The sequence below is a fragment of the Brassica napus genome, chromosome C5, assembly GCF_020379485.1.
Source record: "Brassica napus cultivar Da-Ae chromosome C5, Da-Ae, whole genome shotgun sequence".
NCBI classification, from domain to species: domain Eukaryota; kingdom Viridiplantae; phylum Streptophyta; class Magnoliopsida; order Brassicales; family Brassicaceae; genus Brassica; species Brassica napus.
Genome location: NC_063448.1, coordinates 51,915,088 through 51,939,692, shown reverse-complemented (window position 1 = coordinate 51,939,692; position 24,605 = coordinate 51,915,088). Strand labels below are relative to the sequence as shown.

General features: G+C 35.7%; 3 protein-coding genes across 3 annotated transcripts; 2 read left to right on the top strand and 1 right to left on the bottom strand.

The window, feature by feature from the left end:
• Window positions 1–976: 976 nt before the first annotated feature.
• On the bottom strand, window positions 977–9,855 carry LOC106454186 (clathrin heavy chain 1). The gene is made up of 31 exons (XM_048759271.1): window positions 9,685–9,855; window positions 9,481–9,614; window positions 9,022–9,226; window positions 8,525–8,613; window positions 8,328–8,406; window positions 8,123–8,250; window positions 7,925–8,023; window positions 7,734–7,842; window positions 7,553–7,632; window positions 7,240–7,467; window positions 7,087–7,152; window positions 6,861–6,977; window positions 6,556–6,753; window positions 6,366–6,482; window positions 6,209–6,268; window positions 5,982–6,068; window positions 5,807–5,890; window positions 5,587–5,721; window positions 5,433–5,495; window positions 5,249–5,353; window positions 5,063–5,175; window positions 4,723–4,975; window positions 4,490–4,626; window positions 4,148–4,426; window positions 3,060–4,062; window positions 2,485–2,970; window positions 2,213–2,383; window positions 1,942–2,127; window positions 1,691–1,813; window positions 1,489–1,599; window positions 977–1,389 (listed from the first exon to the last, which is right to left on the bottom strand). Exons 2-31 carry the CDS (start codon window positions 9,523–9,525, stop codon window positions 1,222–1,224), a joined length of 5,124 nt encoding a protein of 1,707 aa, XP_048615228.1. The 5' UTR covers window positions 9,526–9,614; window positions 9,685–9,855; the 3' UTR covers window positions 977–1,221.
• Window positions 9,856–12,992: 3,137 nt separating this feature from the next.
• Window positions 12,993–14,167, top strand: BNAC05G42020D. The gene is made up of 4 exons (XM_013784720.3): window positions 12,993–13,359; window positions 13,481–13,548; window positions 13,644–13,696; window positions 13,789–14,167. Exons 2-4 carry the CDS (start codon window positions 13,497–13,499, stop codon window positions 14,026–14,028), a joined length of 345 nt encoding a protein of 114 aa, XP_013640174.1. The 5' UTR covers window positions 12,993–13,359; window positions 13,481–13,496; the 3' UTR covers window positions 14,029–14,167.
• A 2,571-nt stretch (window positions 14,168–16,738) lies between these two features.
• LOC106452545 (omega-3 fatty acid desaturase, chloroplastic) lies at window positions 16,739–18,880 on the top strand. Its single transcript, NM_001315836.1, is given in 8 exon segments — window positions 16,739–17,212; window positions 17,446–17,535; window positions 17,673–17,739; window positions 17,802–17,894; window positions 17,989–18,174; window positions 18,258–18,338; window positions 18,435–18,572; window positions 18,677–18,880. Coding segments are annotated over 8 exon segments (1,320 nt in total). The 5' UTR covers window position 16,739; the 3' UTR covers window positions 18,869–18,880.
• The last annotated feature ends 5,725 nt before the right edge of the window (window positions 18,881–24,605 follow it).

The window sequence follows — 24,605 nt, the reverse complement described above, 5'->3', positions numbered from 1 at the left end:
GTTTAGGGTTTACCATTTGGGTTTTAGGTCTAGGATTTGAGTTTAGGGTATAGGTTTTGGGTTTAGGATTTACCGTTTAGACTTTTAGTTAATATTTTGGGTTTAGGATATATAATTTAGGTTTAAGGTTTACGGTTTGAGTTTAGGGTATAAGACTTGGGTTTATGGTATAGAGTTTAGGTTTATAGTCTAGTTTTTGGGTTCAGGATATATAATTTGGGTTTAAGATCTAGGATTAAGGTTTAGGGTATAGGGTTTGGGTTTAGGGGTTTGGATTTATGTTTAGAATTTAGGGTATATGGTTTAGAATTTAAGATTTAGGGTTTAGGGTTTAGCTGGAAGCGTTAGCGTCGTTAAAATTAACGTTTTTATTTTTTGTAACTAAATTTAATATTTTTTAATTAATAATCTATGTGTCACTTGATCATAAAGGTGAGTTTAATTTAAAAATTCACCCACGGTGATAAAAAAAAAAAAAAATTAAAAGTTCTTCCTAGGGGGTGAATTAAGTTCTGTCCTATCTAAAATAGACTATACCGTATAAATAAACAGAACCACCAAATTCGGTACGTCATGCACCCGTGCAGCGTATATATGGCGTTTAGATGGCCGCATGGTGCGTATTTTAGAACAGTGGCAACAAGTTACAATCTTCAAAAGGCTTTATTAATGGGATTTAATTGGGCTTAAAACAAGGATCGATCGGCCCTAAAGACGCAGTAAGTGCCAGATGAAATTAAACATATATGCATTAAGACGCTCGTACGTTAGATTCGGCTGAGAGACCTTTACGATGATTGCTTATCAGATGCTGAAAATGGGAATATAAAGCCGAGTAGTAGATTAGTGGTCACATCTAGCTAGAGATTGGGGTGAGAGCCTGAGCCATATAAAATCGAATTGTTGACTGCTTTTTTGAACTAATTTGGTTCAATCTTTTTTGTTGATCAAAGGCACACCAACAAGAGAAATCAAGTCGAAACAAACAAAAAATTCATAAAACTCAAATGTATAAAATGTAGTAAAATAGCCTTCAACCAAAAATGACTCTTCTAAAGACCCCAAAGAATATTATTACAAACGGAAGTGTAACGAGATTATTATCCACACCTATAAAATCAGAGAAACAAGGAAACATTCCGTACGAGTAACGGTCACAGTTCTGTAGTAGACGCAGACGAATACCACTGTGGTAGAGATGAATTTTTGTTTTCGATAGTCTTAGTAGCCGCCCATCGGTGGCATTCCATATGGTGGCATTGGAGGCATTCCAGGCATTCCTCCCATCTGTGGTGGCGGACCGTAACCGCCTCCCATCCCTGGACCTCCTCCCATTCCTGGCATCGGTGGGGCAGGTAGAGCCAGTGGCAATAGTTGGGCGTACATGTTCTGTTTTCATAAAAAAAAATCAAGACGAAAGTGTGATTTTCTATTTATATTTTTAGCACTTTTGGGATATGGTGTATGTGTGGCTGTGAAAAGTAGTACCTGTTGGGACATGACATCCTTCTCTTCCTGCTCTTTGGCTTTCACTTCTTTCTGTGCCTCTAGCTTGTCCTTGATTAGTTCGTCCACTTTGCCAGAGTACTCTCGGATAAACTGCCATAAAAGAAAAGGGAGAAAGAGAGTGATTATATATAGCGTTTACATGGTTCCTACGTCGTTTTGAGTAATTTGGAGGATAAGTCACCTGGAGGAGATACGGGAAGGCAAAGTCAAGCATATTGTTGATCCAAGCATGTTCCAGAGCAACATCTGGTCGGATTAAGTCATAACAGACAAAGAGACATGTAGCAAAGCATTCCTTCTTCCCCTGTAATAATAAATAAATAAAAGGATTTTTTTTCTTAATTTCATCTTATGTTTTACAGCATACCGGATAGCTAGAGAATAAATAAATGGCTTTTCATGATATCGTGCTTGAAACACATTTATATATACCTGTTCAATGAAGTAAACCAGAAGTTGTTCTGCAAGGTCATGGTCGCCGGATTGTGAAGCAGTTTCCATACAGTCCTTGTACATGTTATCTTTCTTCGACAACGCAATTGATTGCTTCCATCTACCAGCTTTCTTGTAGATATACGCAGCCACACGTCTCATCTCCACAAGCTCGTGTTTCTCAATCTGTTCGTACCATTCACGTGAAGATTCATGAGCCCATAAGCAAAGATATAAGACGTTAACTCGACAGACAGATTTAAACTCTTACCTTCTGAGCGAGGCCTATCTGGTCAAAGCTGTCATGCAAATCAATAGACTCACGCAACCTATCGTAGTCTTCTTCTTCTACGTATATCTCATTCAGAGCTTCATTTACAGCAGAAACATTGTTGCTCTGAACTGCAACCATGTAGGGCTTGATAAGGCGCAACTGACCAGCCTTGAGATCAGGAAGAAAAATATCATCAGAAATCAATCATTATTAAGCCACTGCTGATAAGCTTTAAGAGGCAAAAAGAAAATCAAGGGTCAGCCTCGAACCTTGCGCATGATATCCACCACACGTGTGTGATCTAACCGCAGAGCAAGCACATTGAGAAGATCGTTGATTATATCAGGGTGCTCTTGCAAGTAGAAGTGAACGGCCTTGTAGTAAAGCTCGACATTTGCAACCTTGGCGACAATGTCTTTGAATTGCATGTGCTCCCATGCTTCAGGAGAATGGTTCATGACAGTAGTTGCAGCATTATCAAACTCATCGTATTGAATGTAAAGATAGGTAAGTTCCTGCCAATGCTGTTGCTCATCACAGGCTCGTATAAGCTTGGGAATATTGAGACGAGTCGAGAACAACTTGATGTGTTCCATAAGCTTCTCATAACGATATCTGGCGTACAGTACACCCAACTCGGTGAAGATCCCCATGTGAGCCCGTTCCAGACCAAGTCCACTCTCCATAAGTGAGATTAATTCATTGAAGCATCCTCTGTTCTGGTAGTACTCGCTGACTTCTTCCAGGTCATCCACCTGTTAAAGGACAAAAAATATTAACCCGTGGGATAATAATATCATGCACAACTGAAGAAAACTTCCATCAAGATCAGGTCTTTGTTCACCTGTATGATGATGTTAAGTCCACATATTTGAGCCAACCGGAATTCTTCTGCATCAACACAAGCAAAGCAGACTTCCTTCCATGTCTTTGCACTGTTCGCTTTCCTCGCAGCATCAACAGCACCTTGGAACTGCTGCAACTTCACAAGTGTGACGGCTAACTTGCCCCAGTTCGATATGAACGCATAGATTATTTTTGCAGCCTCATACAAAGCTTCATCATAAAGGCGATCGCCCACTTGTTGTAGGTTAGCAACGTTCGGCATCAGAATAAACTCCTCTATCTCACCCAACCTTTCAATCTTTGCATAAGCATATATGAGTTCACTATCAACCTTGGGTTCCTTCACCTTCTGTCTAACCATAAGAAGGTATTTGACCAAGTCATCATAGACATTAGCATCTTCAGTAGCACGTATGACCTCCAAGAAATGAGTGGCATCATCAGCTCGAATAAAAGACTCAATTGCATCACTGACTAGCCCATCCCTGAGTTGAGCTTTGGCGACTTGGCTCCAAACAGAATCTTCTTCGACCCGGAAAGCAAACTCAACAGCACGCTCAATGCTTCTGACGTTGTCCAGCAATACATTGACAGCCTGAACATTTAAGTTAAACTTCTTAAAAATTGCAAACGCTTCTTCATACAATTGGGCATCAACCGCCACATCTCCAACAGCCGGACCATCAAAGTTATCCAGCCTGTTAATGTAATCCATAACTCTAGACGGATCTGCCTTGATAGCTGTCAGTATAAGCAGATTTTGCAGATTGAAGTTTCCGCTGAAGGCAGAATTTTGAAGCACAATCTTTTCAAGAAGCTCGATAAGCTCGTGTGGCAGATCAGCAGTCATGAATGCTTTAACAGCTGCAGAAACTTGCTCTGGGCTCTTGCTTTCAGGTAAAGCAGTAGACACAACTTGGTCAATAAGTTGTCTTCTATACTCATTTTCTTCCAAAAGAACCTTATCCCAGAGGTCACCATCCATCCTCTCCACTACATACCTGCAGTTGAAAAGCCGTGCATAAGCTAACTACAGACGAACCACTGTTGAATAAGTAAGAAGTTTGGTTAGTAGTAATCAAATACCTGGCTTGTAACTTGAACAAAGAGTTCTTGTTGGTGACATTGATGAGCTCCTCATCACATTGTCCTCTTCTGTATGCCACAACAGCCAGGGTGGGATCACGTTTTTCACAGTACTTACCCACAACCTTAGAGTCGTAGTAAGGGTTGGTGGTCAGGAAATGCTCAGGGTTGTTATTACTGTCTATGATAATTTTACCCAAGGCATTATGGACATGCACATCTTGGCTTCCCTCACTAACTAGATGCTCCAAGAACTGAGTGAGGAGACGGAGTCGATTTCTGAAAAGACATACATATTAGCTTAAAAAACAGATAAACCAAGATGACTAAAGAGATTGACACCTTTTCTCGCATTCGTCGACAAGGGGCTCAACAGGAAGCAATGAACGAACAGAAAGAATGAGGCCTTTTATGAAATCTTCTGGGCATTCGTCATCAAGCAACTGCCCCACAACCAGGGGAGCATTCCCAGGGTTCACCTGCGGAAAGAATCACATTATGATTATTTAATGCCTAAAATGCAAAACTCCCACACATGACATATTAATTAACAGTAATCTCAAGAAACTCCATACCTTCTGCACGTAACCTTCGATGTAACGAAGCATGTTGTTTGTGTACAGGTAATGAGTAAGATCAGGCACAAAGCCAAAACGGTCGCAGACATTTATCAAAGGTCTGGCATCAGGAAGCTTAGCATCCATCAAAAAGTTCTTCGTCTTTTCAGCATCATAAAAGTTAGACTCTCTAGTTACACGCTCAACTTCCTTAATTTGACCCGTCTTGGCAGCTGCTTCAATGTACTTGAAGTGAATTTCAGGATCCTCACTATCGCACAGAAAGAAAACATTATCATCAGAATACAAACACAAGGATTTTGCTTATAAACATGAATGATAGTATCTGATAAATCACCTCATACTCAAATATGAACCTAGGAAAAAGTAGAGCCCTTCATAAGACTTGAACTGCTCAAAGAGTTTAATGCATGAATCAACACCAAGTTGCTCGCAGTACTCCTTGCAAGCCTGCAATGATATGGCTACGTCAGTGTCATATTAAAGAATACAACTTCATATAATACAATAGCACATCACTTACCTGAACTATTATCTGAAGGTTGCCTCTCAGGTTGACCAGCAAAAGATCCTTCATGCACTCCATAGCCCACTCGCTAGAAAGAGTGCCAAAAAACTCGACAAGAGCCTGCATTTTGAGCAGAGATATGTTCAACAACTCGACCATTCAGGAGTTTAGCAACCAAATATTAGTTCAGAGGTATTACCTGGGGCTCAATAGCATGTGTGTTCACAATTACACGTTTAATATCAGGTAACTCCGAGTAATGCTGCACAAAGCAAAGGGAAAAGAAGTTAGGGATAAAAACATAATACATCTATTAGGCCAGCCAAAAAAAAAAGTAAACATCGAGCAACAACCTTTAAAGATTGGATATAAAGTCCAGCCTTTTCACAAAGCTGAGCAACACGAGGCCGGTCATAGTGGCTAAACATCCCATTTGCTAAAATTGCATCAGCCACATTGGGAAAGGTTACCAAATTGATCTCCAGAACCTAAGTTGACAGTGGAATAAAGCTCTGAGAAAGGAATATGAATAGGAAAACCACAGCCAGATACAACGTGGCAACTCTTTTCAACCTTAGTTTGCAGAAAAGCATGCTCAGGTAAATTTGGCTTCAGAACATCCAGAAGGAAAGCAGTCGCTTCACGGATCAGGTTTCTCTGTATATGCACAAGTAAATTAATACATGATAATTCTCTTGTAATGAGCTATATATATTGTTGTATACACTATCTAAACATATTTACCGACCTGAAGGAAAAGATCAGTGATGGTATTGTAGTCAACTGGACAGCCTCCTTCCATTTGGGACATCATTAAAGCAAAATTTACTGCTCCCTGCACAATAAACAACATCAGGTTAAAAAGTAATCAATCGAAGTTACTTCTTCATGACTCTTCTTGTGCGTCCGCAGAAAGCATCCAGTAAACCTGTTTTTCAAGGGTTAATTGCAAGTTTAAAAATGCACCATACTAACCTGGGGATCCGTACGGAGTATGGTTTGCAAAAGAAACATGTAATCAGGTGTATACCCAACCTAAATTCACAATATAAAACAATAGTACATTATTAGCACAATTAACTTCTGGGTAACCATTACATGGGAGCGGAAAACTTTTAAACTTATAGCTTACCTGCTTTGAGTAAATCAGTATTTTGTCAAACTCCCTTCGCTCTGCAAAAGCTGCTACAACTTTCGGAGTAGCTCGGGCTTTAATGTATATTTTCAGAGCAAGGTCATTATCTACAGTCTGGAACAGTGAAGATTATCGTTACAAGTTGCTAATGGAGACAATAAAGGACAATAATAAATTTTATGATTACCTTGACAAGGTCTCCAAGTTCTTCACTGCATTCTAACTTATCCTCTGCCAACCAGTTTTCCAAGAGGTTCTTCTTGTTTTGATTCACAACAAGACGAGATAGTTCCAAAGACTCATATGAATTGAGCTTCCCTCTAGTCAAAAGGGTCCCAAAATACTGTAACAATGGAGGAGTTTGCCCTGCTTGTACTGGAACACTCTGCAAAATTGAATAGTGGAATGTTATAGTTTTAGATTGGTGCTACCTACATCTAATAGCAGATACATGTCCGCAGAGGATTACTTGCTCAAATATGGACAAAATACCTGGAATTTAGCCACCGTATCAGGTGTCCGTAGAATCCCCTGAGGAGATTCAGCAGCAAGCTCAGCAGCCTCCTTGTACTTCGTTTGAGCAAATAACTCTTGGAACCGCTGGACGACCTGCAACATTGAAACTGAATATGAGAAATCTAACACCAACGAATGACTCTCTTTAGTTACTTCAGCAACAGCAGATCAACGCATCTGAGCCAAGGTAAACATCACATACCAGATTTTCTGCACCAGGGAGGTTTCCTCTTTTAGCCAGATTGACAGCAAGTTCCAAATTGTTCAACTGTTATACAAAATCATAGAGTTGTTAACATGTTATGAAGAAATAGATAAATTGTATCGAGAAAACACTGGAAAAGGGTAAACATACTTGACCGCTGATAAAAGGTATTATCGTAGCCTCATTTACTGTAGCCAGGAGAACTTGTCCTCGCCTATTAATGGCATAGAAACCCCCAACTGAAGAAGCTTCAGAAGTCAAGAAAATTGGGTCTGGGCTTATCCTATTTCTGTAGATGGCAGAAGCCGTCTCTAAATCGTATACGAACAACAGGCCAAGCTTGGTGATGACGTATACCAAGTAAAATTTGTGAGAGACCTGTCCGAAAAGGAGAGAAAATGGTGTCATAAAACATTCACCGGAAACTCACTGAAGTTACTGAACTTCTAATGCAACTACAAACCTGCATGGCTACAGGAAAATCATCAGCAAAATCTGGGGGGAAGAAGAGATCTGCCTGCTTCTTTGAAAATGATGGTTTTCCTGCAAAAAAATTTGCCCAATGTTAATGATCAGACAACAAAAAAAAACGTAACCAAATAGGCTAATAACCATTAAAATATAGAGCAGCTGAGGAAGCTAACCTGGTTGAGCGCCAAGCTCAATGACATGCAATTTTGATGTTATCTGTCCAGCATTAAAGCTCTTGCTTGCAAAGGATATAAGAATAGAAGGATTCTCATTCCCAGGGACCTATCGTTAATAATGTTGCTTGTTATACTACAATTCAAGATCAGACCACGGAATGAAAACACAAAAGAACCGGATAGTTTACCTTAAACTGGGCAAATGAAGCAGCATGTGCTTCAAGGGCCTGACTCCGCTGTTGATCAACAGAGAAAAGCTGCATATTCCCTTTTACCAATTGTGGTTTCTACAGAAAATAATAATGAAAAGCCCCAGTCAAGAATATATACAATGCCGGCCATTACAATGTCAGCATCCAACCTAATATGTGTCGTAGTAAACCTACCTCAGGAGAGCCAGGGGCAATTCCAATCAACACCAACCACTTCTCATTAGGAGAGCACTTATAGTTAATAATTTGATTGTTTGCCAAATTGGCTGTCCTATCAAACATCTTAACTGGCTCAGAATCACCTGGAAATATCGGAGCAAAATGAGAAACAACAGATACATGATATGAAGAAGATGACAGTAAGTTAAAGATACAAAACCTTCAATCGACCAATGATACACGGAAGTTTGTGTAACCAGCCCCAACATCTTTGGTGTAATCCATTTCCAAAAAGAAACCTATATAACATGGGTGGTTAATATCCAAAAGTAAATTTTAGATCTGTAACATCCGAGTCTGACAAAGTGTACAGCATGAAAGATAATCGACTAACAAAGAGTTTGTTTCAATGCTCACCTGCTCAGGCATCTGATGTGATTTCAACTTTGCTTTTGCTTCGATGTTAAATATCTGCAGATGGTCCTGAGTAGTTCCTGGCACTTGAGCTAAAAACAAATTAAGGAAAAAAGTGAGAAACAAAGGAAGAAATAAGTAATAGCTAATGTAACGAAACCACTACAGGCCTAATTTGAACAATAGCACATCTCAGAAAACATAGAACTCTATACGGAAGTCTCCATTAAACATACTATCGTACGAAAGTCCGGAACAAGAGCGTAGGACCGAAAATATATCTGCTTTAATATTATAATAGGTTTTCTATCAAATGATGCATCACAAACTTATGATCACATGGGTTTATAATTTTATCCAATATTACTGAGAGCAAAAAATTAAAATAAACCAAAAGCTAACAATGCGTAGGAGTTATCAATGATAATCCCAAGAAAAAACTTCAAAAGGAAGCTATTCTAGGTACAAGGTTTAGTAGTGGAACGAAACGGTCAAAGTACCTTTCAAGGCAAGGATCCTCGAGTTTGGGTTCATAAGAGCAGAATCAGCAGTAATAGGTCTCCTTAGAGGCTGCATCGGCATATTCATATCAATAATCACAACGCTGTTCTGAGGCGCCGTCTCTCGTACACATATGTACTTGTCAGACTCCATAGTAACATTCGTAAACGTGATGAATTGCTGATTGATCCCAATGCTCGGAAGCTGTTAAAAAATATCAAAACAAAGCGTACTTAGTTACTAGATCCGAGTGACTGGGACTACACAAAAAACTTAAAATCCAGGATCGATACATTGACATAACACAGATCTGAGCTCGATACACTAGCAATCAATCCGAGATGATCGATCGGAGATTCAAAACAGTAATCAGAGATTGCAACTATAGAAACATGTTAATCGTCCAAAATCCAGCTCGATTCCAGCATATGTTACTAAAAATGGAGGCGGAGACTCACCGTTAGGACCTCCTTCATCGTGATGGGGGCGTTAGCTGCCGCCATGTTTGACCTCAGATCGCGGCGAGATAATCCGGGGTCAGAATCAGATCCAAGGCCGGGACGGGACCGTCAACGGCCAGGAGAGAGAGTACCTGGAGAAGATTTGAAATCGATGTCAGATCTGAGAGGTAAGTGAGCGATAAAGGTGAGAGAGAGACGCACCTTTTTTCTTTCTTAAGGGAGTGAGAAATGACAAACAGCGATCCAATCGAACTCACTCGTCGAATATAAGGGGCGAACAAAAGGAGACGACGTGCTTTTAACCGGGTCGGATCGGGTCGAACTTGATCCGAGTCAACCCATGGGTCGGGTTCTGAGAATATTATGCGTATATATGTACGTGGAAAAGTAAAATAAAGTCAAAAGTCGATCGAAAAGCATATCAGTAACTCAGGCTATGGCCCAATTATATAGACGAATAAAAAACAAAGGCCCATTAAGAAGCCCATAGAACTTTCCGCGGGTCTTTTGAAGGGAGAAATCACAAAAATCATAGTGAACCCTAGTTTCCGATCATGCAGTTTAATCTTCTGAGACACGTCTTTACCACGCAGTTAACTCGCCAAGGCAGATCCGTTGTGTCTAGCCGCAACTTCTCTTCATACCGTAGAATCAATGGTAACGTTATCTGATTCTCGGACAGTGGAAGTTTTCGATATGTATCTGTACTAGAGTTTGTGATTGTTCTTTTTAATAGAATAGCACACCCGAAGTTTGCCATACGAATAAGAAGAAGATCTGTCCCACCGACGATTTGGAGACGAGTGATAAGTTTAACTTGTTTTGGACATCGTTTGCCAAAGGCTATTGTGTTTTCATTTTTTGGGGTAATATTGTTGTCTGATTATCCTTATAATTTTGAGATTATCAATCAATAATTTTTTTAGTTACAGGTAGTAAAACATCGTGATTGTTTTTGTTTCATATCTCAGGAATTGTCCAGATATGTGAATACCGGAGAACAGTGGAAAGAGATTTGTATGAACGTCGTGGCTTGGTATGGAATTTTATTTTCTTAAACCTTTGGGAATTAAAATGGAACTATGGAGTTGGAAAACCCAAAAACTAAACGAGAATCTACGTCTGTTTGCTCTCTTACTTTATGATTTCAGGTAAAAAAGACAACCATACGTGATATTCTTCGTTGGTTTGGTCTTTGATGCTGTGAACAATAAATATTTTGTGGTTGTGATTGCTTTGATGCGGTGTTTAGTGTAGAAGATGGACCTCTTTATTCATTTGTGCTTAGTAAATGATGCTGGCATCCTCTATATGGTTGTCACTTATCATGTTGCTTTATGTTTACTTTCTATGCTGTGAACAAAACAGATAAAACCATAATCATAATCTATGGTTGTCACTTATGGTATATTTCGTTGTTTTTCTTCATTTTATATTTTGGAAATCGCACAGAGATAAGTGTTGAGTGATGATTTTTTCAAATTCATTTAACAAAGTTTTTGTAAACATCCAACCGCTGATTTCTTACTCAAGGCTGATGTGGTCTGGAAAACCAAATTCGAATAGAACAATCAATATAATACATATCTATCTATACTAATAAAGTAGAGATATCTGCTTTCTCAGTTCACCACGTCAGCAAGGAGCGTGGGGGGGGGGGGGGGTTTGGACACATGGAAACTTAAAAATAACTCTTTTCTTTATGTTCGTTTGTGGCTTTGTACAAACCCAACCTTTCATATTTTCTTTCTCTAGCCGACTGCAAAATTAGATCGTCACCAGTTACAAATCAAAGACAACGCCCACTTCTTCCACTATCTTATCATTTACTCTCCTCTTCAAGTTAGTAATCGATCAATATTCTCATTTCTGTATATCTTCTGCCTCTTCAAAATTTCTATAAGAGTAGTTGAGGGATTCGATTGTTGAGATCCTGAAGAACCTAAAAGGATTTTTTTGACTACGACGGCACTAATCCAAAGGCATCAATATAATACATATCTATGATATATTCTCGTTATCATGATAAATAATAGAAAAACCATACAAATCTAGCCACCGATCGTGATAGCTAATTTAACTTTAAAGTTTGTGGGCACTATTTGTATTAATAAATATTATATGTTTAGATATTTGTTCGTAGATATGACAATCATGGACTGTGGATCTGGCAAGGACAGTCAAGGGACGGTATTAGGTCAGGATTTTCTAGGCCCGCTAATTTGCAGGTCTCGCAGGACGGGTTGTCGCCAGACTGCAAGACTGGTTTTTTTTAGGATGGGGTCTAATCGGGCTATGTGGGATTACAAGGAACCACATTTTTTGTCTTCTTCATTTTTTGTTTTATATGAAAAAATGAGAGAAAAAGTGAGAAGAAGGTGATTCGTGTGACTTCCGCTCGAAAAAATGAAAGGAGCTCTGGCGATGATGATTCGAGCTCCGGCAATGACGATTCGAGTTCTGGTGGTGTTTTAATTTGGTGTTCTTTTTTATTTACTTTGGATTGGCAGCTTTGATTTGGTGTTTAGTTTCATTTAATTTTTGGAATCATCAAACTAAAACATTGGTTATAAACTTATGAATTATAAGTTAATGAAAAATATCTTCTGCAATTATTTTTAATTGGTATGTTAATATGTTTGGAGTGTGACAAAATTAAGTACAACTATTGTTTTGAATAACAAATAAACAAATCAATGACTGATGAATCATGTCTAGTTCAATCGAAGACCTGAATCGTGTCCTAAAATGGCCTAAAATGTCTTGGAGTGGCCTGAAACGTAGGCCTAGGACTTATGAGATCCGAATTCGATCCGAGATCCGCTCCCGATCCGCTCCTAATCCGCTCCGAAAATAGGATATCCGGGGTGTCCGGATCCGAATCCGGATAGTAAAATCTTGGATCCGTGCAAACCGAATCCGGATCCAGATATCTTAATTTTTAGGTCCGGATATCCGGGTCCGGATATCCGTATCCGGATCCATATTTTAAAAATACATTAAATTTTTAAATTTTATTAATATTTATATTTGATATATTAATATTTATACATGAATTAATCTTATAATATTATATTTTAGTTTTTACAATATTATAAACATATATAAATATATTTATAAATATATTTATACATGAATTAATCTTATAATATTATATTTTAGTTTTTACAATATTATAGACATATATAAATATATTTATAAATATTTAATTTATGCATTATATTAAAAAAATAGTATTTTTTGTTAAAAAAATTATTTTTAATTATTTTGACGGATCCAGATCCGGATATCCGCGGATAATAGAATATCGAGACGGATATCCGAAACCCGAAAATCCGGAAACCACGAATCTGGATCCGGATATTAAATCCACGGATCCGACGGATCCGGATCCGGATCCGGATACCCTAAATTTCCCGGATATCCGGATCCGTCCCAGGGCTACTGAAACGTCCTATTGCGTGTATTATCATTTGTCTTGCGGCCGACCACAAAAACTTGTGCATATATCAGGATGGGTTTGGGCAGCCATTCTAGAGACTGTGGTCCGCGTGGACCTGATCCGCTATAATCCGCTTGAAGATAATTCTGATGTGGTCCGGGACGGGACATGACAACCTTTTTGCCATCGTTCATGGTATAAGTTTCTTTATATAGATTGGCAATAGATTTTTTTTTGGGAATAATTATATCAATATAGTGGTCAAAATTGCCGAGCTAGGGACAAATAGTATAAGGATAAAAAGACAAACCCTAGCTTCCGATCATGCCTACGAACAATCTGTGATCCGTCACTGCGCAGGTAGATCGACGATCCTAAAAATATACAGTGCTCGTATTACGGCCGCAATTTCTCTTCATACCGTAGCAGCTACGGTAACGTTATCTGATTTTCGCATGAAATTATTAAACTCGATCACGAGTGTAGGGTTTCGATGCATTCGTCCGAGTAAGAACAAAACCATTTTTGTTTATTTTTGGTCATTTGAGATTGTAGAGTCAAGGGAGCAGGAATGGTAGATACCCTAATTCGAGTCACAGGAACCCTTCTAGGGTGTTGCGTAGGTATGGAGAGTGTGCAAGATTGAATTCACTTTGTTTTGCATCAAGGAATCAAATAAGTCAGCATGTGATTTTTTTTTATTTTGTATAAATTAAAGGTTATATTGTACAACATAGCTGGGTATCAGATCTTGAGACGAAGCGGCAAAAGGTACACAGGACAAAAAAACAACAACTGAATGACATTGTAACAATTGATATTATTTAACCTTCACCATCTCGTGTGTGCTTATTAATTTTCAGCTTGTGAGGGAGTCTTTTTGGTACCATGGGGGACCTGAAAATCTAAGGGAAAAGATGTGGTCTGACTTTAAGGTAGTAAAGATGTGGTCTGATCTAAAGAAAAAGATGTCCTCTTTTCCACAGGGAGTAAAGATGTTTTCTGATCTAGGGGATAAGGCTTGTTCTGAACTAAGGGAGAAGACGTTGTCTGATCCAGGTGAAATGATGTCGTCTGATCTTAAGGATGAAGATGGGGTCTGATCGAAAATCAAACATCTCCAAACTTCGATGATCATCGTGTGGAATCTGAAATAGTATTGGGTTTCGTTTTTGTGAATTACTTGCGTCTTGCCATCTTGTTCATTCGCCCAACAAGTAATGTCATATTGGTTCTTAACGATCGAGATCATTACTGTAAAACCCAACAAAAGAAAGAAGAAAACTGGGGGTATGGCCCAACAACAAAATTGGCATATAAAAGAAAACCGTAAGCCTATTTGTTTGTGAGGGAAGTATGCCGGAGACTTTTAAATCAAAGATCTGTGGAAGACTTGGCTTATGGTTCATACTCTCAAGTATATGATGATGATTTTCAGTTTATGTATCCAACATAACTAATAATTTATAGTCACTAACAAGTTTAAAAGTCTCTCAAAGAAGAAACTTCAGACATAATTAGTTTTACTTGTTGCGAGGAGTGACAACTCAGTGAACAGAAATGCGGACAAGTAAAGTATTATTGTATCAATTCATCATTCACCCAAAGGGTTGCTAACTTGCTATGATATAATATTTAGAATGACATGACTTTGCCAATGCAACCAAACACAAGTTTATGTAAACACCATCCTTGAATCCTTACATTATCACCCTCATGGAAACAAGTATCGTCCACAAAAGCAAATAGCGCAATATAGAGCCAATCATTGATTCCCATTCGACAATCACCGAAACTTTTTCTTAAAGCACTTCCGATAGAAAGTTCTAGCTCCCGGGTTTTAAAAATACATATAGGCAGAGCCGTCTTTTAGCACGTGCAAGTGGAGTGGTCGAACAGGGTCCAAAATTTTAGAGGATCTATTATTTTTTTATAGTAATAGTTATAGATTTAAAATCATATATTTATAAAAAAAAATAGAATAACTATATTTGAATTTAATTTTCGTATTTATAACCAATAACTATAAATAACAATGCTTTATTTTGTTTTTATAACCAAAAAATAAATTAGAAAGTAATTAATATTTATATCAATTATATATTTTGGAAAGTAAGAAATAGTTGTTGATGTGTGTTTTGAATATTCAATGGTAGTATATAAAGTTAATATTCTAATTTGATTATGTTTAGGAAACAATTATCAATTAGTAAGGTATTTTCTCAATTTTTTTTATCAATTAGTGATTATCTACTTCGAGATATATTTTCATTCACTGTTTTTTAAATAAAAAATAGCAAACACAGAGAAAAAAACTAGTCTACAACTTCGACAAGAAAAAAGAGTACCTTGTCTAATCAAGGGTATATAACTTTTTGTCTAACTACTATCCAAATTTTGTTACTCTATTATATTTACATATTGTAATCGCAAACCGAAGGTTTATCCAAGAATGGCTGTCTCGCTTTGCCTTGTTCAAAGAAGTTCTGTTAATCATCATGTTTTATTGTTCACTTTTGGTGAAGGTTTATTTTGATCTGTTTACTCACTTCTTCTAGTCTGTTCTTGTCGTTGTTCTTGTCGTTTTCCTTGTTAGGGCTTTAGTTTCTGGGAAACCTTTTGCAGCTTTGTTTCCAGAAACATTGATGTGTGCTGGTGGCTTTGTATCTCACCCATGTATCTCGTCTTTGTAGGTTTGAATGAATGCAGTGTTTAAAAAAAAGTCATGGATATAATAAACGTAACAAAGAAACCTAAGAAAGCTAGAAGAATGATCAAATTTTATGATTTGATCGATGATTTTGCATTGGAAAATGCCAAATGATCACGTTCAGTGATTTTTCATTAATTAAAAACTAGAAAATGGTGTTAAATTTAATTATTTTATATTATAATGATATTTTGTAAAAAAATCTAAATAATTTCAGATTATTAAAAAATGTCTTATTTTCTTTTTTGAATAAAGTTTGAGACGACCTTGCACATATGTATATGTATATATTCATATTAGTATTTGATAATAGAGTTTTTAATTTTATAGAAAACTCAACTCAAAGTATCTAAATCAAAAAAACAACATCACCAAAATGAAATCAAACTCCACTTAGGTGTTCTGACTACAGTGACTACTATTGACATTACTGCGAGTCTCCATCAAAATAAAAGCAGCAATTGGTGTAAACATATGAAACAAAGAAACGTAGTTGACTCAAATTATCAAAAGATGGCTTCTTCGCCGAAAAAAACTCTCTACTTTTCCCTGCTAACAATGTTTATCATTTAAATAATGTGCCTCAACTCAAAAGGAATTATTTATTTTTGTTATATTTAATATAGGTCATGAAACATATGCCTCATTGTTTTTCTTACTTCCACTTTATCTCTACAACAACAACATCAGCTAAATACGTGTTGAATATTAGTATTATGAAAAATTGTGGTCAAAATTCAAAACTTCCCCACACGAAACAGAACCCCACCGTGTGAATTTAGTTGCAATATAGGCACATATACTAGTTGCATAAATGTAATTCTAAACTCACAACCTCAGAAAGGAAAACACTTTGTGAACCAGAGAATAGCAAGAGAAGAGATAAACTGAGAGACGACAAGCAACAAGAAGCACAAGTCTACACCTTTCTCTCTCTCTAGCTCAAGTGGAGGAGGAGGATAGATATATATAATCAATCTCTCATTACATTATCTCTTCCTTGCTCTCATCTCTTTCTATTAACCTCTCATTTAATAACATTAAGAGAGAGAGAGAGAATAAAAGAGAGTCTTTTTTTCTTGTGGGAGAGAGAGAGCTCTGGTAATGGCGAACTTGGTCTTATCAGAATGTGGAGTAAGACCTCTCCCCAGAATCTACGCCACACCCAGATCCAGTTTCCTCTCTACCAACAAACCCACCTCCTTCAAATTCAGACAATCCCCTTCCTCCTCATCTCTCAACCTTCGTCTGAATTCTCGAAACTGGGCGTTGAATGTGAGCACACCTCTAACAGTCGACTCCTCATCATCTCCTCCAATCGAGGAAGAACCCAAAACGCAGAGATTCGACCCAGGCGCCCCTCCTCCGTTCAACCTAGCGGACATCAGAGCAGCTATACCCAAGCATTGCTGGGTTAAGAATCCATGGAAGTCTATGAGTTACGTCGTCAGAGACGTCGCCATCGTGTTCGCGTTGGCTGCTGGAGCTGCTTACCTCAACAATTGGCTCGTTTGGCCTCTCTATTGGATTGCTCAAGGAACCATGTTCTGGGCTCTCTTCGTTCTTGGCCATGACTGGTAAATAAATATTAAAAAAAATCCAATCTTTTTGATGTTTCCTTGTGATTTGGTCAATTTTGGATGATACCCACTTTTCAATTTTGGAACCAATTGAATCAAAAAAAAAATCTTGGCTTTTACATCATCATCATGTTTGCGTGTGGACAAAACTTAGTTGGCAACTAGTTATTTTTTTTTTTCTTTTAGATGTTCTTAATTGTGAAAACATTTTTTTTTTTGTTGGGTTTCAGTGGACATGGTAGCTTCTCAAATGACCCGAGGTTGAACAGTGTGGTGGGTCACCTTCTTCATTCCTCTATTCTAGTCCCTTACCATGGCTGGTTAGTTTTGCTTTTCTCTCACAAACTACTTGCAGAGTCTTTTGTCTTCTTCTTCTTCTTCATGTTATAAAGTATGTGAACAAATCTTCTTCTTCTTCTTCATGTTATAAAGTATGTGACTTTGTTTTGACCTGCAGGAGAATTAGCCACAGAACTCACCACCAGAACCATGGACATGTTGAGAACGACGAATCTTGGCATCCTGTAAGTTATTAACACAGGTCATGTGGTGTTTCTTTTATTTATACTGTTTGTTGTGACTGCAGATGTCTGAGAAAATCTACAAGAGTTTAGACAAACCGACTCGGTTCTTTAGATTTACACTGCCTCTTGTGATGCTCGCTTACCCTTTCTACTTGGTAAAGAAAATTAATCTGTTTGTTACTTTAATAGCTTAAGCTGACACAAATCAAGTGTAAAAACAAGGCTCATGTTTTCTTCATTATGTTTCAGTGGGCAAGAAGTCCGGGGAAGAAGGGTTCTCATTACCATCCAGACAGCGACTTGTTCCTTCCTAAAGAGAGAAATGATGTTCTCACTTCTACCGCTTGTTGGACTGCAATGGCTGCTCTGCTTGTCTGTCTCAACTTCGTGATGGGTCCAATGCAAATGCTGAAACTTTATGTGATTCCTTACTGGGTAATGCGTCTCTGTTACTCCCCTGATTCATATTATTCCCTTTGCCTGACACCACAATTGTTTTTTTTAATGTCAAAATACAGATAAATGTTATGTGGTTGGACTTTGTGACTTACCTGCATCACCATGGTCATGAAGATAAGCTCCCTTGGTACCGTGGGAAGGTAGTCTTTGGCCTTTGTAGACAACACCATGTTATCTCTCTCTCTCTCTCTCTCTCTTTAAGGTTGTCTAAACTCTCATGTCTCTCTCGGAAACAGGAATGGAGTTACTTGAGAGGAGGACTTACAACATTGGACCGTGACTACGGATTGATCAACAACATCCATCACGACATTGGAACTCATGTGATACATCATCTTTTCCCTCAGATCCCACATTATCATCTAGTAGAAGCAGTAAGTAGTTGAAACGAAAGTTTGATTTTTGGTGTGTTCATGCTACTACAGAAGCTTAGAACTTATCTCTGTGTGTCTCTTGGTTGCTTGTTTCTCCTTTGCAGACAGAAGCAGCTAAACCAGTATTAGGGAAGTATTATAGGGAGCCTGATAAGTCTGGACCTTTGCCATTGCATTTACTGGGAATCTTAGCAAAAAGTATTAAAGAAGATCATTTTGTGAGCGATGAAGGAGATGTTGTATACTATGAAGCAGACCCTAATCTCTATGGACAGATCAAGGTAACATCAGAATGAAATGAAGCATGCAAAGAGAGAAAGAGAGAGAAGCTGTCAGATTTATCTATTTCTGACCAGCTGATTTTTTTTGCTTATTAATGTCAATTCATTGTGTTACCATTATCTCTGAATACAATCAGATGGAAACCCCAACTTTGTTTTCAATACTTGAAGCATATATATAAGATACATTGTACTGTCATTAGATTCACCACTCTCAAGGTTTTTTATACATATTTTGTATTTGAGTGATTACACCAAACATTATTCAGTTTGGTTGGTTTTGTATTTTAAGGTAAGTTTCAATTATAATTTCATTCATGCGGTGAACACGTAACTACAGTCATAGACTATTTCTACATTCAAAGTGAAGATTCGCTTTTGACAACCAATAGTTGACATCAGAGCTCTTCTTCCTTTTATGGAACCTCATGGCAGTAGTACATGTTGTAGTGAAAAACATAGGACTACTATGATTGCTCCAGAAGTTGCTAGGTGAATCTTTGAGCTTGATCAGCCACAAAGTGCTGGTAACGATGTTCTTGCTTTGCTTCTTCTATCAACTATTTATTGCAGCTATAGAAGCTGGATTAGTCTACAAACAGTTGTCATTTTAACTTTCCTCGAACTTAACAAGGCTTTCAAGCAACGGTGCTTTTAAAGGTAGTTGTTTATTGTAAGGGCTGGCTGTTTCACTGCTTGGTGACAAATATCTCTATCTTTTAAACAGAATTGTAAGTGTCGTTTGTTGGTGGTGTGAACGATGATGATTCATGATCCAATTATGGTGAGAGACTTCTAAACTTGTTAATGAATGTATTATTAGTACGCTAGTGTGATCATCATCATATCATACTACTTGAGAGTTTAACATAAGACATGATTCATATTCATACACATAAGCCAGAGGGATTCTCTTACAATAATATCAAAACTATACTCTGATTAACATTCAAAATCTATTGTTGTCTTGCACCTCCTGTATTCATCTTCGATACCATCAATAAAAACATCCATTTTCTATAGTTGATTGTAGCCAAATCTTTCTATTTTATGTTTACTTCTCAATCAAGTTACTACTTTTGCAAACCTTATTTTTGAGTGAATTTTAGGATACATTGTTCTTTTTCTTCTTTTTCCACGAATAACATCGGAGAAAAACATGTGCATAGCTTTGACGATCGTTGCGGACTTCATTAGTTTAGATGAGACCGTAACCTTTTGTAATGTTATATTCCCTCGTTTTATTTAATTGATCTTTTATATATTTCAAACTTAGTTGAATTTTTTAATTAAATATCTTTAAAAAAGCAAAAATTCAATAAAAAGTTTTGTTTTAACTAAAAGATTGCTAAGCAGTAAATAAATTAAATTTATACCATTTTCATTTCAATTTTAATGAAACTAGATCATTTCTCCGCGCTACGTGCGGATAATATATTTAAATTTGTTACATTTTTCATTTTTTATTTGTATGTTAAATTATATATAACTAATTTTTAAATTTGATTTTTTTTTATATTTTTAGTTTGAAGTAGAAATTTCTATTATATGTAACATAATTAACTAATAAAATATGAAGAATTAAGTTCGAGATTTTAGAGTTATGTAAAAAAAATATAATTATGTATAGAACATAAATTATCTTAGTTTAAAAGATCAGAACCTCATCTCGAATAAATTCACGAAAATAAAAAGTACTCCAATAACCTACTTAAAATATAAAACCCCCTTTTAAAAAAAACGTACTTAATAATATTTTTTACGTGTAATAGTTGAAAACTGACAATTGAATATCGATCTAGAATATTATTTTAATATATCTAATGGTAAAATATTAATTGTAATAAACAAATTTTGAATTTTGTAATATTACATGAATTAGAAGTCTTTAAAATCTAAAATCTATTTTATTAACATAATATATTTTTTATTAATTTATTATTTTTACGTTACAAAATATTTCTTTAGTTTTATTTGTATATTAATTTTATAATAATTTAGTTTCTTTTTAAGTAATTTTAAAATTATTAAGAATATAATATATTTAAAATTATTTATTTAAATATATCCAAATATGATGTCTTATTTTTATGTGTGTTTGCGTTGAGCATATTAATTTGTAGTTTGTATATTAAATAACACCTTGTTGCGTGTCGTTCTATGGTTTTAATAAATGAGTTGTCATTTCATTTTTATTACTACTAACATGATTTTTTATTGATTAGTGATAATATATTTTTAACGTTATGTATTATATTTTATCGTATATTTTCTAACTCTTCATGCTGACACTTTTTAGAATCATTTTAATTAGATAATAAGTTTAAAGATGTAAATAAAACTGTGTATGTTCTAAAGTTAGACTTTTTAGTGTAACTGAGCACTATCAATTGTGGAAATTATATTATGATTTTATTTTACTAAATCTTTCTTTATGTATATATTTTTTGTTTTATTTTGTATTTTTACAATTTATTGCTTTATTCTTTAATTGGAGAGAATTGCTACTTCCAATTTTTGTTTCATATACCGTAAAAGTCTTCGGTTGGTTTTTGTTCGTTTTCTTTCTCCAATTACAATGTACAGTTCGACCGTTTCTTTTTTTGGGATCAAACTACTAATATTATCAGATAGAAAAGTTTAAATTCTAAGAATAGAGTGAGTATTTGTGTTAGAGAAAACTGATTTAGCCACTAATATAGTGAGATATTATAATATTAGAAGGTATGAAAACGCTTCTCTATTGTCATATGCTGGACATAATTAAGTTGTTGTTAATTGATTCTATATTTATGATAACTGGAAATACATCTTTATTTCTTCCTTACATCATCTTTAATTGGTTTACGGTTCGACCATTTCTAATATACTTAGAGTAACATAATATTAGATGTAGATTATCTCCTTCAATTAGGAATGCACATAATGAGAGAAATTCAAGGTGTGACCACTTTACAATTTTTCACCCATATCTATATAGAGTTAGTTTATAAATTACTCTATCGGTTTCAAAATGTAATCAATTTTAATTAAAATCTGTAATATTTAAAAGTTATTACTTTAGAAAACTGTCATTTAATATATAAATTTAATCAATTACACAGTAATTTACATAATTTAATTGGCCACACAATATCCAATAAATATAAATTTACATTGAAATATGAAAACAATTTATATAGTGAAACAAAAAATACTTTTAAACCATTATATTATAAAACAAAGAGAATATTCAAATTATATTGAAACATTAGAATAGTAAGAATTAGAAAAGCTGAAATCTCAACGTCTATCATTTACGTCGGTCATGCCTTAGACCTTCTCCAATGTATTCCTCTATTTTTTTTCTCTAAAATCGAGGAATTTCATAATAGAGATGGATTTGTCTCCGATGTATTTTTCTATTTTATCTCATAAAAAAAAATATTCTTGATATATTCCTTTCTAAGTTTACAAATAATAGTTTTTATTTGTGAAAGTTGAAAACCAGCCCAACTTATTTTAGTATTTTATAAAATTATGATATTATTTACACTAAATATTTCCTTACAAACTATTATGTAAATAAAAAATATTATTATATTTATATAAATAATATATTTCACTAAAAAATATTTTCGGTTATAATTGTTTAAGTGAAAAGTTAAATGATCATTTTGTAAAAACAAATAGAGGAGATGACATGGCAAAAATATAGTTTCTCATTGACCGATTATTTTCGCCTACGTGGACACTCTATCTGAGGCTTATATCCTCCAGTTTTAATTAAAATGTGTAATATTTAAAAGTTATTACTTTAGAAAACTGTCATTTAATATATAAATTTAATCATTTACACATTAATTTACATAATTTGATTGGCCACACAATATCCAATAAGTATAAAGTTACATTGAAATATAAAAACAATTTATATAGTGAAACAAAAAACACTTTTAAACCATTATATTATAAAGCAAAGTGAAAATTCAAATTATATTAAAACATTAGAATAGTTAGAATCAGAAAAGCTGATATCTCAACGTCGATCATGTACGTCGGCCATGCCTTAGACCATCTCCAATGTATGTATTCCTCTATTTTTTTCTCTAAAATTGAGGAATTTCATAATAAAGATGGATTTGTCTCTGATGTATTTTTCTATTTTCTCTCTGAAAAAAGAATATTGTTGATATATTCTTTTTCTAAGTTTACAAATAATATTTTTTATTTGTGAAAGTTGAAAACCAACCCAATTTATTTTAGTATTTTATAAAATTATGATATTATTTACACTAAATATTTCTTTACAAACTATTATGTAAATAAAAAATATAATTATATTTATATAAATAATATATTTTCACAAAAAAAATATTTTCGGTTATAATTGTTTAAGTAAAAAGTTAAAGCATCATTTTGTAAAAACAAATAGAGGAGGTGACATGGCAAAAATATAGTTTCTCATTGGTCGATTATTTTCGCCTACGTGGACACTCTATCTAAGGCTTATATCCTCCTTTTATTACTTGTTTGATATTTAATACTTAATTTTTAATATATTATGTATTATGTTTTTCAATGTTATGTTTTTTGCATAATTCGACGCCTGTTATACTATGATTAGTTACTTCTTCACCTTTACTTCTCTGTTATCAATAATACACCCCCAAACCACTGTAAGTATTGAGATCTTTTTGATAGAAAACAAAATTTTAGTCATTTTCTAACAAAAACAAAATTATTTGAACATGTCCAAAAGTAAATTAACGATGTTGACAACTGGAATTATTGGGGTTTTTGTTATGATTTTTAGAAAAAAAAAGAGAGAAAGAAGTGGGAAATTCGCATGATAAAAGAAAGTATATAACAAATGCAATACATGTTGCCACTTCTCATGATATCAGAAAATGAATTCATGCACGTGGACCCTGTTATTACAGTTTTCATTATTATTTTCTTGTAGTAAACCGTATTATTATTAGAGGTAGAGGATGTGCACATGATCGATACATTCTATTGTCCTTTGCTGCCAAAAAAACAATTGATAATGCAAGAGAAGTGGCGATGATATAAAGTTGAGTATGTTAATGTGTGAGGTGTGTTGTTGTGTGTCCTTATGACCAAGACAGATGGTGTTGACTTGTGGTTGGTGTCACTTTGTCGATTTTCTAAGATCATTGCTGACTCAGCTGCTGCTCACTCACTTTCTTTTTGTCCTCTAGCTCAGCGGCGCGTGGACAAAACAACCGGTCGCCTATCTCCGGTTCGTAGACGGACCTTTATTTAGGACGATGAGTAATTAGTAATGGGCCAATAACAGTATAAACGAAGCCCATTACGAAAAGTAGTCGGAGAACAAACATCGTCGCCGGTCAAAGCGTTGTCGTTTCAAAACAGAGACCTTCGTTTTCCGCAACGGAAGGAGGGAAGCTCTGTCGCTCTTAGATCTTCACTCGGAAACTTTAGGAGAGAAGATTACTTTAAAGCTTCGAGCTTTCGGATCAGCTTGTTTATAATCAACTGGTTTCGATGTCTTTGATACACCTCTTCTTCTTCGTGGGTTTGGTAAGCCTTGAAGCTGCTGCCGCGACTTCGTTTTCCCTAGGATCGCGCTCGATTCTCCGAGACATCGGTAGTAACGTCATCGCGGATCAGAAAGATAACACCGTCGAGCCGAACGCGATCAACTTTGATTCAGTTTTCCAAGACACCTCTGCCAAGTTCGCCGTTTTGGAGTTCTTCGCTCACTGGTCAGTCTTCTCTCTAGAAT

Coding starts and splice junctions, on each gene's coding strand:
- LOC106454186 (XM_048759271.1), bottom strand. CDS start 9,525: ATGGCGGCAGCTAACGCCCCCATCACGATGAAGGAGGTCCTAACG. Junction 8,024..8,122: donor TTGCCCCTGGCTCTCCTGAG/GTAGGTTTACTA, acceptor TATTTTCTGTAG/AAACCACAATTGGTAAAAGG. Junction 1,814..1,941: donor TGGTTTACTTCATTGAACAG/GTATATATAAAT, acceptor TTATTATTACAG/GGGAAGAAGGAATGCTTTGC.
- BNAC05G42020D (XM_013784720.3), top strand. CDS start 13,497: ATGGTAGATACCCTAATTCGAGTCACAGGAACCCTTCTAGGGTGTTGC. Junction 13,549..13,643: donor CCTTCTAGGGTGTTGCGTAG/GTATGGAGAGTG, acceptor TATAAATTAAAG/GTTATATTGTACAACATAGC. Junction 13,697..13,788: donor TTGAGACGAAGCGGCAAAAG/GTACACAGGACA, acceptor ATTAATTTTCAG/CTTGTGAGGGAGTCTTTTTG.